Here is a 13,106-nt window from a genome sequence, read left to right on the forward strand (position 1 = left end):
CCAGATAGGAACCGATAATTGAGCTTAGGGAGAGAGTCACTGACGGTGATGGATATCTGAATACAAACTAATAACGAAGAGGAGAAAAAGGAAAGAGCTATGATCTCTGCAAACTGGTCCGGCCGCGGATACGTAACAGCAGGACCGTGGCAGCTGCTCTGGGTGGCAAGCAATGACCAGTGACATCTCGGGACAACTCTCGACGGCGGCTATTGAACAGTACCTGCAATGTGGCACATTGCAGAAGGTGTTCAGCTACGACCTGCGGTCGAGGACACCTTCAGGTGGCGTTGGTCTCCTGCTGCGACCTACTCTGCCCGCTCCGCGTACCGATTGTTCTTCGCTGGCTCCACGCAGTTCGCTGCTGCTAAACCAATTTGGAAGGCTTGGGCACCGCTGAAGGTGAAGCTCTTCATGTGGCTCGCCGTCCGAGGCTGGCTTTGGAGGGCCGATCGTCGCCTTAAGCGTGGCTTGCAGGGAGTCAGCACTTGCCCGCTCTGTGATCAAGAGCCCGAGACGGCGGACCACTTGTTTTGCTCCTGCTCCTACACGAGACAAGTCTGGCACATCGTGCTAACCATCTTGGGGCCGAGTCTGGGGAGAGTGCTCCCTGCTCAAACGCTTGAACTCTGGTTGCAGCTCCGCGCAGGCCTGAATGCAGAACTCCATTTTCATGCTGGTTTCTTGGCGCATATGGAAGGAGCGGAATGGTAGGGTCTTCCGACGACAGCAAGCCCTAGCGGCAGCCTAACTGACGGAGCTCATCTTGGAAGAGGGTCGCCTATGGGTTCAGGCTGGAGCCAAGCTTGTTGCGGCGCTCGGGTGGCCGGACGCTGCTCACAATTAGGAGCGCTTCTCGCCCGCCACTTTCGGTTGTTTAGTTTCTTGTATAAGTCTGTAATCCCCTGAAAAACGTGTGCGTGCGCCCGGATTGGTCCGCGTTGTAACTAAATTAACTCTTTTCTTCTTAATTGAATGATATGCAGTTCTCCTGCATATTCTCGAAAAAAAAAAAGGAAAGAGCTATGACCGTGACGCAGTGTGCCATGGACGTTTTACCTAGCTGGCCTGGCAGGTGTGGTAACGGGCAAAGCTGTCAGCAACGCCAAATCATTCCGAGACTCCCGAGCCCTGATTCCGAAGAGAATCATGTGCTCCCGCGGATAAAATGTGCATAAAAAATTCCAACAAAAATATAGATGGGTAGTTCATGAAATTATTTATTTTGATGTAACTTCAGGATTGAACAAAAAAAATGTACAAAGAAAAATCGGCATATGAATAGGTGCGGATTAAAAATGACATGAACAATTGCACCGCACCAGCTCCAATTGGCTATATATTCCTCTCTTTTTTTCCTCCTTGCACAAATTTTACATAAAAACGCAAATGATTTTTTTGTTAGAAATTCAGACTTTGGATTTATATTATTCAGGCAGGAGAACAGGAAATTCCCTTCCTGATTCCCCTGAAACATTCAGGGCTCTCGTCTCCTGCATGGTTATGTCCAACGAAGCAATGGTCCCGATTCCCGTTCCTCTACAAACACCACTGCATACAAACATTTGCATTGGTAATGGTTAAATGTCATATCGCCACATTTAGCTCAATAAACTTCTTTGAATTTTGGTTTCCAACATCTAAAGGTAGACCACCCTATGCCTTCCACCATAAAGGCCTTCCAATTTCATCAACGAATATATCTTGTAGCGGAACAGAGGGTTCATAAACCAGTGCCGGTGCCTTGCAACCAAGCCCCCCTGGATGGGATAAACAAGCCATGGACTCGGGAGTATATACACATTCCATGAATTGCTACCCAAGGCGCAGCAAGTGATGCGCATCATTGATACGCTGGCATACTTAACTGGTAACCATATGTTAGCCTAAAACAACCTAAAGCCACCAAATTTTCTGCAATGGCTACTTCTGCCTAGCTACTCTGAGTTCTAAAGCTACCTTGCAACTTTTTCTCTTTTCCTTTCCTAACATGAATTAACATCAGCAGTCACGGTTCGGTGCAGTTAGTCCCCTCAATGAATGCATTGACTAAATCGAAAACCTCTGTGCACAATCCTCTTCCAGAGAGAAGAAACTTGCTGATCATAAAGTGCATCTGGGAGTGACCACCAAGCTCTGGAAGGTGATAATTGAGAGGTCCATCTCGTATAGCACAAGAACCAGCCAGCTACTTTCCTGCCTTTGAGCCCTTGCTGCCAATACTAGCAAACCCTTTCCTGTCATCTTTATGCCGCTACAAACCGATTGAACATGCAAATTAAGGTCTGGATGTGAGATGCGAGACAGGACACGCATACAAATATTCAACACAATTGTACCTACCTTGTGAAGTATTTCGAATTTTTTCTCTTGCTTTGCTCGAAGAAGCATCCAGTCCAAGGCCAAGTCATACTCGATTGTGTTCGGCTGAGAACAATGTGAGGTCGATACAGCCTTCTTCTGCAAAAAGGACAGGTGAAAATTATCAAGCCAAAGAATGGAAAACATCGCAGAATATAGTTATAAAAAGCACAAACCTGCTCTTCTCGCTGCTTTTGACCAATTTTAATATTATATAAGTTTAAGTGCCCAACAAAAGTTCCTGAAGATTTTGGAACCTTAAGTAACCCTTTGCTGCAGTAAAGAGGTCTGCAAGATGTACAGTAGGCAAGCAATTATCAGTATCTAACCAAGAAACTCAACCACCACCCCCCCCCCCCCCGGTTGCGCGTGGGGAAATTGTTGACAGATCGGAAGCTGTAGCTGACTATTCTTGCTATTTTGTACTGCTGGCACAAGTGCTACTCTTAGAGTTCCTCTCAACAAGCACTTATGGAAGGAATTCTAATTGAAACAACTCTGCATAAGACAAGGGTCTCAAGGAAAACTGATTGAAGAGTCAGTGGGTTAGAATCCCCACAGAAGATTCTTTGTTCTAATTCATAAATTTTGACAGTTGATTTGTTATGAGATTTCAACAATTGAAACAAACATACAACCCCACTTGAAGCAAAATCCATTACAGGATAAGACATGCTGGCACTGAACACAAAATAAATAGCATCAAGTATAAACGCATACCTTCCACCAACAACCAAGCCTGAATTGATTTTTGAAATAGCAACATCAGCAGCATTTTTAGTTTTGAAGATAGCATATGCTTTTCCTACAGATAAGAAGACCACTTGTGGTTAAATCGCAAGAAAACAGAAGGAAAAAACCAGTCTGTTGTTAACTGGACAAAGCTGGCTGGCCAAATATAAGTCAAACTTTGGATGTTAGGACACACACCCCCCCCCTCCCCCCCCCCCCCCCCCCCCCACCCCCACACACACCAAAAGAAAGGAAAAGGTTGATTTCTTCATATCAAATCTGTCAGATTTTTAAACCATCGAAGCTAGCTAACACAGAATATACAACCCATATACCTCTCCTCGATTTACATAGAAATTTGACATTATAACACTAGTACGAAAGAACTGTAAATGCTACAAATCCAGTAATCCATATGTGATACAAAGACAAAATGATTTAAGTAGCCACGAAACAAAGTAATAAACCAAGAAAAGGCAAAACAAATACAACTTATAATACAAAAGAGCTCAAGTTATATTAACTTGAAACAATAAGAAACTGTGTGAACTGTGAAGAACTGTAAATGCTACGGATCAAGTAACCCATATGTGATACAAGACAAAATGATCTAACTTACCACCAAACAAAGTAATAAACAAAGAAGAATCCAAAACAAATAATACTTACAAATGCTAAAGAAGTAAAGATACATTAATTTTAAACAATACGAAACTGTGAAAAAACAGTAACCAAGGTGCACATCACAAAGCAAAATGAGATTGGCTCAAAATCTGACAGATTTTGTTGCAAACAATCTATCAGCAGATATATAGTCTTTTTCAAAGAAAAACCCACCCACCAACCCAGAAAAAAAAGAAAGTAAACTGACTCATGCCGGGCTGGTCACATTTTTCGGCACGGATCTTCAAGGGAGTCGCACAGTACCTCACCTCCCTCCATTCAACAGATATATAGCTTTTCCCTTTAGTTAGTGAACAACTCACCATTGTTTGGATCATCATAGGTCGGGTGGTTAATGGGCTTCGCAGTACAACTTAGCTGTAATGCCTTAACAATCAGCTCCTGCAAACAGGATTACCGTCAAAAATGCTGAACGGATAATTATTGTAGGAGCCAATAAAACCAAGAAACATGGTAATCACGAAGCCTAAAACAAAGGAGTAAGAAGATTGAGGTTAAAAAAAATGTACTGTTAGAAAGAAAGTTGTATGAGACAATGTAGAATTGCAAGCGAAAGACAACAGAAGATATTAACATAATTGAAAAATACTAGGCCAGGAATATATAGAGAAGCAGCTTGGGCTTTACGACAACCAAAGAGACAGGATGCTACCTCTATGTCAGCAGCTGCAAAGTGAATATCAAGATTTTGAATATATACAAGTGTCCCCTGCTCATCAGCCCTCCTTACTTTGTCATCCCATGACTGAAAATTTTGTTACAAAGATCAATCAAATAAAATCAAGATCAGACAACATATTGATCAGTTTATTGTAATTCTGATTAATGAATATAATAAAGCACAATTAAAACATGCAGAGGAGATTCTGTAGCAAGGAAAGTTCACTCACAAATTTAAACCATTTGCTTCTGTCCTGTTAAATAGAAGAAAAATGCATTAGCTTTAAAAAGAAAAGATGGTGAAAAATCAGTAGATCTGTAAATAAAAATTGGCAAAAAAAAATAGCAAAAAAATTGTCCAGACAAATGATCCATGAGCAGAACGAATATTGCTTCTATGCAGTAGACATGGGACAAACTCTAACTGAGTTGACAGTTAAAAATTCATAAATATTAAGATTGTTGGCAAATAATGAATTGAAAGGACCACATGACCATATGCCCTATTAATCTTGTGGTCATAACTGCACTATTGGTCTCCTCATTCCACCTCATTAGTGGCCAATGAATAAAGAGACATGGGTCTGGAAAAATGTAAGCATGTAGTACAAAATTTGGCATGAAGCAATTTAGAAAGATGCAGTTTTGTCTTTTATTCCGTCCTGTAAGGCTGTAGCATTAAATAAAATAAGGAGCAGGCTTGCAGTCCTGAAACATCTAATGAAAAATAACAGCAGGAGTAGCATGTTGGATATAGGAATAGTCAGTTCAAAGAAATTACAGCTTGTCTTGATGGTAGCTCAAAAGGTCTGGTCTCAGTAACAGCTGGGGTCATGTTCTTCAATGTAGCTTCTTGGGATAATTTCAACTTTTTTGGCGGCCTCTCGCCATTGTGAACATTCTGTGATTGTGTATGTTTGGCATTGTTCTCCACAACTGCTGACCGTGGATGGGGGGTCGAAGCAACTGGTTTCTCTTCCTCCTTGACTGCTGATTGGGAAAGGGAAATGGCAGCGACTGATTTCTCTTCCTCCTTGACTGCTGATTGGGAAAGGGAAATGGCAGCGACTGATTTCTTATCCTCTTTCTTGATCACAGACTCGGAAATAGGAATGGCAGCAACTGGTTTCTGGTCCTTATTGACCACTGATTGGGAAAGGGGAACCGCGGCAGGCAACTTTGCATCCACCTCCTTAGCTGCTGGCTGGGAAAGAGGAACTGCAGCATCTGGACTTTCATTCTCCTCTTTAACTGCTGAATGGGGAGGGGGGGCTGTAGCAGCCAGACCATCATCAGCATTTGGATTCAGTGGAACATTAACTGTGTTAGGACTGGATATGACTAACTCATCTTTTGGATTCAGCAGAACCTTAACTGCACCAGAGGGATGATAATTAGATTCACACTAAAATTGAAAAAAATTACCAAACAAATTTGTAGGGCATAAATCTAGATGCTGTACTGACCTTCCAACCCTGCAATTTTATCAGGCAACTGATCAGAAAGGGTACAGTTTTCAACATTGAAGAACCTATAGAAGATATAATCAGCCATTGCTTGTTCCTGAGGGGAAGGTTGCCGATTTCTCTCATCTTTTGAAATGCATATAACAGTGCATTTTCCAGCAACAGCTTCCTAATTGAGAAATAAACATATGACCATTACAATCTTTTAATAGGTCCGAAAATGGACAGATGACAACATTTACAACTTTGATATTAGAGCAGGAAGCTTCAATCATGCATATCTGTTGCTGATAATTGATACATGATACCATGATTTACTTAATTAACATGCACAACTGGCTGAAAGAATGTTAACATTTGACCTCCAACGTGAAATGACTCCATGCTTGTTATCCTAACCAAGCCGGTTCCGCTGGGGCTTTGCAAACGAGCAAGAGAAGCGTAATAAACCTGAGCGCCGCAGTCAACCTTGACTATTACCTACTTGTTTTCAAAAATAGACTTCTAAAATATGTAATAATGCGACTGATCTTTGCAAATTGTTGGCACACTTCTTGTGCATGGCCATTCGAACTTCTTTGGCACTGAACTACACTTCAAATTTGTAAATATTATGAAAATGCAACGTGCAAGTATGATACCAGGGTGGCAACGTTTCCTATTCATGCCATTTTTCTATATGTACTATGTAAATTTGAATGAATAAACAATTACAAGACACGGTTAAAATGGGTTAAAATGGATAACTCATATTTAGCTCCAACAGTTAGCCGGCAAGGAGACGAGAATTTACTAATCAAGACATATGTATTAATGGCTGATTTGGTATGTTACTCGTAGTCATAGACATTTTGGAATTGCAAGTCCAAGAATATTCAACTCGAGTAAAAGATGTATAAAGGAGGTAAGCAATTACTACTGATAGTTGAATGAACAACAAAATTACCACCACATCAATAAAGCAGACCAAGATCATGCACTTATTTCAATTATAGCTCTCATACTCAAACCTATCAGTGAGAAAAACCTTAAAAAACAGACAATTGCGATCGACAATAACTTCAACTCTTCAAGCATTTTTATCCATTAATTCCAAACCAATTAGAAGCAAACACTGATCAACATTGATAAAATACTTAATAGACTCAAAATGCAAGTCTGTAAGTATGATGTGAGTACACAAGTTAAGGATAACAGAACACAGAACATAAGGAATGAAGTTATGATAAACATACCAGTGGGTTGATATCTGCAAGCCCAATACCATCACCAGAAGCAAGAAAGATCTCCTTTTCCATCACAGAGCCTCTTAAATATTTCTGAATCTCATCAGGAAGGAAAAACCAAAGAATTTTTACTTTCTTAGCCTGATTTTGCTCCCAAATCTTCACTATTTTTCCAATATATGGTTCAGGATCCCCATGCTTAAACAAGTAGACACAGTCATACAGTGAATATTTCACATTATCCAATGTGAAGGACTCATAAAACCGTGTATCCATCTTAAGGCCACCCTTTGCTCTACGCTTCCCCCATGAGAATTGGATTTGCTTATTACTCCTATCCATTATGGCACCATAAGTGGTGGTTCACTCACCACTTACCATAAGCCTACAATGAGAAAAAAACAGCACATTGAAATAAGAGATGGATAGAGCAATACCAGGACACTAAAGTTGACTTATCAATAATGGTTGCAAAGCATGAAACCAGTTTGTTAAGCCGGTGACACCAGGCACAAATCAGTTTGCTACATTATTTGTTTGGCATGAATTTCACACAAGCACTACTAGTATGAAAGAAAATTTTAAAGGTCCCAAGAATGCTGAATACTCATAGCCAAATATGAATATTGAATAGTACTTGAGAAGGGGCAACACCACATATAAAACTTGCAACTCAATAGCATATGCATTTGATCAATGTTTTCGTCAAAACAGCAAGAGAATAATATATATATATATACACACACATATACATATATAAGTGCCTTTAGGAATAACAAATTCACACTAGTCCTACTTTCCTTGTACAACCCCACATGCTAAAAATACATAAAAAAATTGATCTGCATACAAGCTTTACAATAAGCCAATAACCATTTGCTTTGATCATCCACAAAAGCTGCATTCAAGAAGTTTTTGCAAAATTCCTTAGAATGAGGATCCATCACCACAGTTTATCCCAATTTTCTGAATCTCGTGAATCACTTGCACATTTGAGAAATAAGTTTCCAAGTCAAGTAAAAGATAAGCCAAAAGTCAGACATGTCCCTTATACATGCATCACCTACTTATGGAGTACTTCCATCACTGCTCAAACGAATAATTGACAAATAGAAACACCACACATGCCCATAGATGATAGAAAACTGGACCCTAATTAAACAGCAATGTGAACCACGGTATGAATGAAATTCCCCAACAAGAGAAAGGCAGAACCAGCATTACAGGATCGCCATGCGTAGCAAAGCAAAACCCCACAAACAGCGAGGCGGTGGATTTTGGGGGGCTAGCTAGGGTTCGAGACACGGGAGGAGCCGTATTAGGAACGGTGCTATAGCTGACAACCGTAAATCTGTATTACTAATGCGAGATAGTTGACTGAAGATGACCGAACTGACGGCTAAGGGAATACAGAATAGAAACCCTAGACACCCACGTAATGGGAGGGATCACGCCCAAAAAGAAAACTGAAACCCATATCGACCAACCGACAGAGAAAAGGGCGCCGCCCTCCGCTCGAGCGCAAGGTCGGAGCACAGCGCGGCGCCGCGGCGCGCGGGGTCGAGGACGCGCGGCGCCGGCGCTGGCGGAGGAAGAGACCCCCCAATGTGGAGGACGCCTGGGAGACGCCGCCGGAGCGGCCCCCAATGGCCCAATATCTCGTCTAGCCAACAGAAACAACAACGACCCGTGGTACTGCGAGCGGAAGGAGACGAACGGGAGGGGAGGGAAAGCTGGGAACTCACCGTTAGGATCGCCGGAGGGGAGGGCGCGCTGCGCTCCGGGAGGATGCGACGAGGATTGAGGAGCCGGTGAGCCGGAGCCCGGAGGGGGCTTGGTTTGAGGCGGGGGCGGAGGCGTCTCTTGTGTTTTTCCTACTTTTTCCTGCGCTGTTGGAGACGAGGGAAGCGGCGGGGGCAGTTGCCCTGACGCTGCGTGGGGCGGTCGCTGCTCGTGTGCGTGCGGCTGGCTGTCCTGTTGGTTCAATGCTCGTACGAGTTTACGAACCCTCCTCAGCCAAAACGACTCGTCGCATTCCATAGGATCGTTCTAGAATCGCGCTTCATCAGTTCGTAAAATGCAGTTGGAATCACGCTCAAGATCGTACCGTGGCATCTGGATTTGATTGCTCCTCGCTCCCATTATGTTTTGACCTTTTTTACGTTTGATAACATGCATTTATCAATCAAAATCAAGTGTTAAAGGACAATAAGTACTTTAATAACCTTTACATTTATACAACAAACTTACAAATAAGTCTTCGGTTCGATCTAGAATCTGCAATTTTAACAGCTTGAGTTATATCATTATGCCTATGATAAATCGTCTAGAAAGTTTAAGAGTACAATAGATTTTGTAAAATTTACAGAACCATAAGTTCCACCGTTATAATTGACAAGCCCATAGGCTTTGTGGATCACAGTTGGAAAAAAAAAACGTCGGTTTGCCATCAAGTCATTTCAGATATATTTTTCTACTGTGCATTTTCAGATTTTCAGAGTGGAAGCTATACCAGACAGCACACGATACAAGATTGCTTAGACTAGAATCCAACCCCTGCACAAAGGCAGTTGGGCTTTAAATCTGAATGTCTTATCCTGGCAAGCGCAACCTCTAACCAAAAAACTGATCCAGCGAGCAGCGATAGCACGTAGCATCAGAGCATCACTTGCAGACACCTTCACAAAAAAAAAGTACCCATTCTGCTACCCATTTATGTCATATACATCACAAGATTGATACCATGACGCCCAGAGAAATGTGGCTAAAAAAAATTCATCTTATTCAGTTCCAATGCATTTATTGAATAAGCTGAGTGTGTCTTACAACAGCAATAGCACCTACAAGATATCCAGCACACATGGAGTCTCAGCAGTAGGAATATCAACTCTACAATCGGATACGCTATGGGCTCCGAATAAAGTGTTTTGCCAAAAAGGTGCAAAAGAAAAGGAGAGGCAGGTAAAGACAGAAGGACCACATCTTGACAATCGGATACATTTCATTCGAAATAATTTACAGCGCGATAAGTGGGGAAAATCAAGCTTTGGCCGGCCATGACGCTTGAGATGACATGATGATGCCCACAATGACTCCGAACAGCCCCAGAGCGCTGCCGAAGATCTCAATTACCAAGATCTTTACAAAGAGCGACGAGTTCTGAGCATCAGACAGTGCGCAGCTGCTTCCAATTATCCCCACACATACCCTGTAGATAGGAAATTTAATCACCTGAAACTGAAAAACATATTTCACCAGAGAAAACAAGATAGAGGGCCTGATGCCTACCCGCACACAAGATTAGCAAAGCCAACAATAAGGCCAGATGCAAAGATTGCATAGCCAGCTCGAAGAGACTCCGGAGCATACATTTGAGATGATGGCACACTTTCAAGCTTCGTCTGGAGGATGATTGCCACAATTACACCATAAATTGCGACAGCCTCACAGAAGATGACACTGCAAAGCATAGGTAGATGTATAAGTATCATTACACAAAAGAAAAAACAAAGACACCATAAAGAACAAAAGTTTATGAATCAACAGAAGACAAATTTGTAACATGAAGCTAGGACTAAGCTTCTACCGTTGCTATCAGACAATAACATGCCAAACACGACATACTTAAAAATGGATCTATCATGATGCTATTGAACAATAAGATGAAAAGCATGGCATACCCCAAAACTGGAGCAGTACAGATCTCAAATTTCTAGAGGAACATTGCAATACCCCTCCAATATCCAAATTTTTCAATCATTTTCTGCATAAGCAGGCAATTTAAGCTCAACTCTGTTCTCAAGACAAACACAAAGTTTATGCTCCTAGCTGACTGCTGCTCATCCTAAACACCAAATGCATGATGCATGGGCATGCTTCCTTTTCTACTCAGAGGTTGTGCTAAATATTACTATAAACTTCTAATGAAACATTCCGCGTCACACAACTAAATGTTTTCAGATTATCTACCTGTCCTAGAATACTAGGATAAATTAAGAATCCCAAAACTATTTAGCACCACATCAGCATCACTGCAACAGATCATAATGTAGCTCACTCCTAGAGCTATTGATCACGCCCACCACAACAAACGCAAGGATAAGAGCTGAAGCCAACCAATGGATGCTGAGCTATAAATTAAATTTTACAAGCAGACCAAGGACGTCCATTGGGACCCAGAAGCACAACTGAAGGACTTGACTACACTAGCCACAACAACAGAAGAACAGCACAGCTAAAAATTGTCATAGCTTCGCTTGCGTGTAGGTATAGTATGTGAATTGGCATGTGTGCATGTCAAACACTTAGCAAACAGCACCAGCACTAACATGGGCATCAGGGATCAAAACATATCCAGGTGTCCAGCATGGTAACCAGAAAAAACATGACCTGGAAGCACTTGTATACTTCTCAAAAAATAAAATAAATAAAAGCATGACTACATTACACCAGAACTCAAAAATAGCAATCATCTGCATAATTTGTCTAACTTTTATGCTTAGATTGTGAGAAAATAGCAATTGAATTCTTCATTAATAGAATAATAAATTTAATTCACTGAGAGAAAAAACCCTATCAAGCATGAAATGCAAGAGATGAGGAGGTCCATAACTTGAAGAAACAGTGAAGGGTCTAGATTGCAATGGTAGACAGTAGTAACAACAAGATGGTGCCCACATAACAACATCCAAAGACATAAACAAAGAAGCATTTCGTATGTGTCGAAGGAGGCCAGCGGTTCTTATAACAACAAAAGGACATGAAAAAACGGATGGCTAAATAGTTGCATTGAGAGGCGTGGTAAACTGGTAATCTCCCTGTAATCCAAAGCATATAAAGTTTTGCTAGGTGGTTGGTTGCAGCTTGTTGCTATCTATAAGCCTCTCAATTCCACAGATATCAATGCATAAAAAACTTAAAATGGGATGGCACCTAAACCTTCCTAACAAGAAAGCTATCTAAGTCAATTTATGGCACTAAAACTTGACAAATCTACTAGATAGAGTAATCATGAGGAGGATCATTCAATGGACATGAATTCTAGTTCTAAGCTGATGCCCCAATGTCAACATATTTGGAAAACTGAGCATGGACGCAAAGTCGCGAAATATGATAATGTTTGTGTTCCCCAACTCCCCAAGCAGCTATCACTGGCGGAACTACAGCACGTTGCCATACACGCAACAAACCCTGGGTACCAACTACGAACTCACAGCCCACCACGCAAAGCAAAATCTAGCAACAGGCCAACAGCATCTCAGGATAAGACTGAACGCGTAGTACGAGTCCAAGCATCGAGATTCCGCACCTGATGAGGTTCTTAGATGTGATCCTGGGCGCCTTGATGGCGGCCCCGATGAGGCTGCTCCCCGTGATGAAGATGCCCCTGGAGATGCAGAGCGGAAGCAAACAGCAAGGGCAGTGAGATGCAAGCAGGCGGAAGCACGGATGGGCAGGGGCGGCAGATCTAGCCAGACAAGGTGCAGGGGCGCGGACTCACCATGCCGCGCCGAGGACGGAGACGCCGATGGAGACGGCGATGCCGATGGCGGAGAAGGTGTAGGGCGAGATCTGCACCAAGGCGCGCGCCCACGACGACGAGTCCAACGACATCTCCGCGCGCGATCTCGGTATCTCCTCTCGCTCGCTCTGCCTCGGCGTCGCTGCGGGGCTGGATCGGGGAAGGAGGATTGGGGAAGAAGAGCTGGGTCGGATCGAGGGGAAGCGATGCGAGCCCGTCGACAGGTGCGTGCGTGGTATGCACGGGGCCAGACGTGGTCGGGCACGGGTCCGACACCGCGTGGTCCGTCCGATCCTCGGATGTACGGTTGGGATGAAGGGGCCGATGCAGGCGTCGGGAACACGTGCCGGTCACGAGCTCGATGCTAAGAAGCCCAGATCTGTATCAGGACATAATTCGAGCCCCGCAGTAACAAGTTCCTTGGATATAAAAACTATAACAAGTTCCCATAAAGAA

General features: G+C 42.6%; 2 protein-coding genes across 3 annotated transcripts; both read right to left on the bottom strand.

The window, feature by feature from the left end:
• Window positions 1-1,393: 1,393 nt before the first annotated feature.
• LOC112894574 (protein ANTI-SILENCING 1) lies at window positions 1,394-9,099 on the bottom strand. 2 transcript variants are annotated; one of them, XM_025962328.1, is made up of 11 exons: window positions 8,875-9,099; window positions 7,139-7,514; window positions 5,904-6,072; window positions 5,219-5,811; window positions 4,668-4,691; window positions 4,430-4,522; window positions 4,080-4,158; window positions 3,082-3,166; window positions 2,538-2,649; window positions 2,344-2,460; window positions 1,394-1,551 (listed from the first exon to the last, which is right to left on the bottom strand). In XM_025962328.1, the coding sequence occupies exons 2-11, from the start codon at window positions 7,469-7,471 to the stop codon at window positions 1,540-1,542; spliced, it is 1,617 nt and encodes a 538-aa protein (XP_025818113.1). In that variant the 5' UTR covers window positions 7,472-7,514; window positions 8,875-9,099; the 3' UTR covers window positions 1,394-1,539. The 2 variants fall into 2 exon arrangements, with proteins under 2 accessions (XP_025818113.1, XP_025818112.1); XM_025962327.1 differs by lacking the exon at window positions 1,394-1,551 and adding an exon at window positions 1,571-2,254.
• A 789-nt stretch (window positions 9,100-9,888) lies between these two features.
• Window positions 9,889-12,880, bottom strand: LOC112895794 (V-type proton ATPase subunit c''2). The gene is made up of 4 exons (XM_025963783.1): window positions 12,630-12,880; window positions 12,438-12,515; window positions 10,418-10,588; window positions 9,889-10,337 (listed from the first exon to the last, which is right to left on the bottom strand). Exons 1-4 carry the CDS (start codon window positions 12,740-12,742, stop codon window positions 10,169-10,171), a joined length of 531 nt encoding a protein of 176 aa, XP_025819568.1. The 5' UTR covers window positions 12,743-12,880; the 3' UTR covers window positions 9,889-10,168.
• Window positions 12,881-13,106: the final 226 nt, after the last annotated feature.

The sequence above is a fragment of the Panicum hallii genome, chromosome 5, assembly GCF_002211085.1.
Source record: "Panicum hallii strain FIL2 chromosome 5, PHallii_v3.1, whole genome shotgun sequence".
Classification (NCBI taxonomy): domain Eukaryota; kingdom Viridiplantae; phylum Streptophyta; class Magnoliopsida; order Poales; family Poaceae; genus Panicum; species Panicum hallii.

Coding starts and splice junctions, on each gene's coding strand:
- LOC112894574 (XM_025962327.1), bottom strand. CDS start 7,471: ATGGATAGGAGTAATAAGCAAATCCAATTCTCATGGGGGAAGCGTAGA. Junction 6,073..7,138: donor TTGCAGATATCAACCCACTG/GTATGTTTATCA, acceptor TTTCTCAATTAG/GAAGCTGTTGCTGGAAAATG. Junction 2,255..2,343: donor AATTCGAAATACTTCACAAG/GTAGGTACAATT, acceptor ATCGGTTTGTAG/CGGCATAAAGATGACAGGAA.
- LOC112895794 (XM_025963783.1), bottom strand. CDS start 12,742: ATGTCGTTGGACTCGTCGTCGTGGGCGCGCGCCTTGGTGCAGATCTCG. Junction 12,516..12,629: donor TCCGTCCTCGGCGCGGCATG/GTGAGTCCGCGC, acceptor CTGCATCTCCAG/GGGCATCTTCATCACGGGGA. Junction 10,589..12,437: donor ACATCTAAGAACCTCATCAG/GTGCGGAATCTC, acceptor TATGCTTTGCAG/TGTCATCTTCTGTGAGGCTG.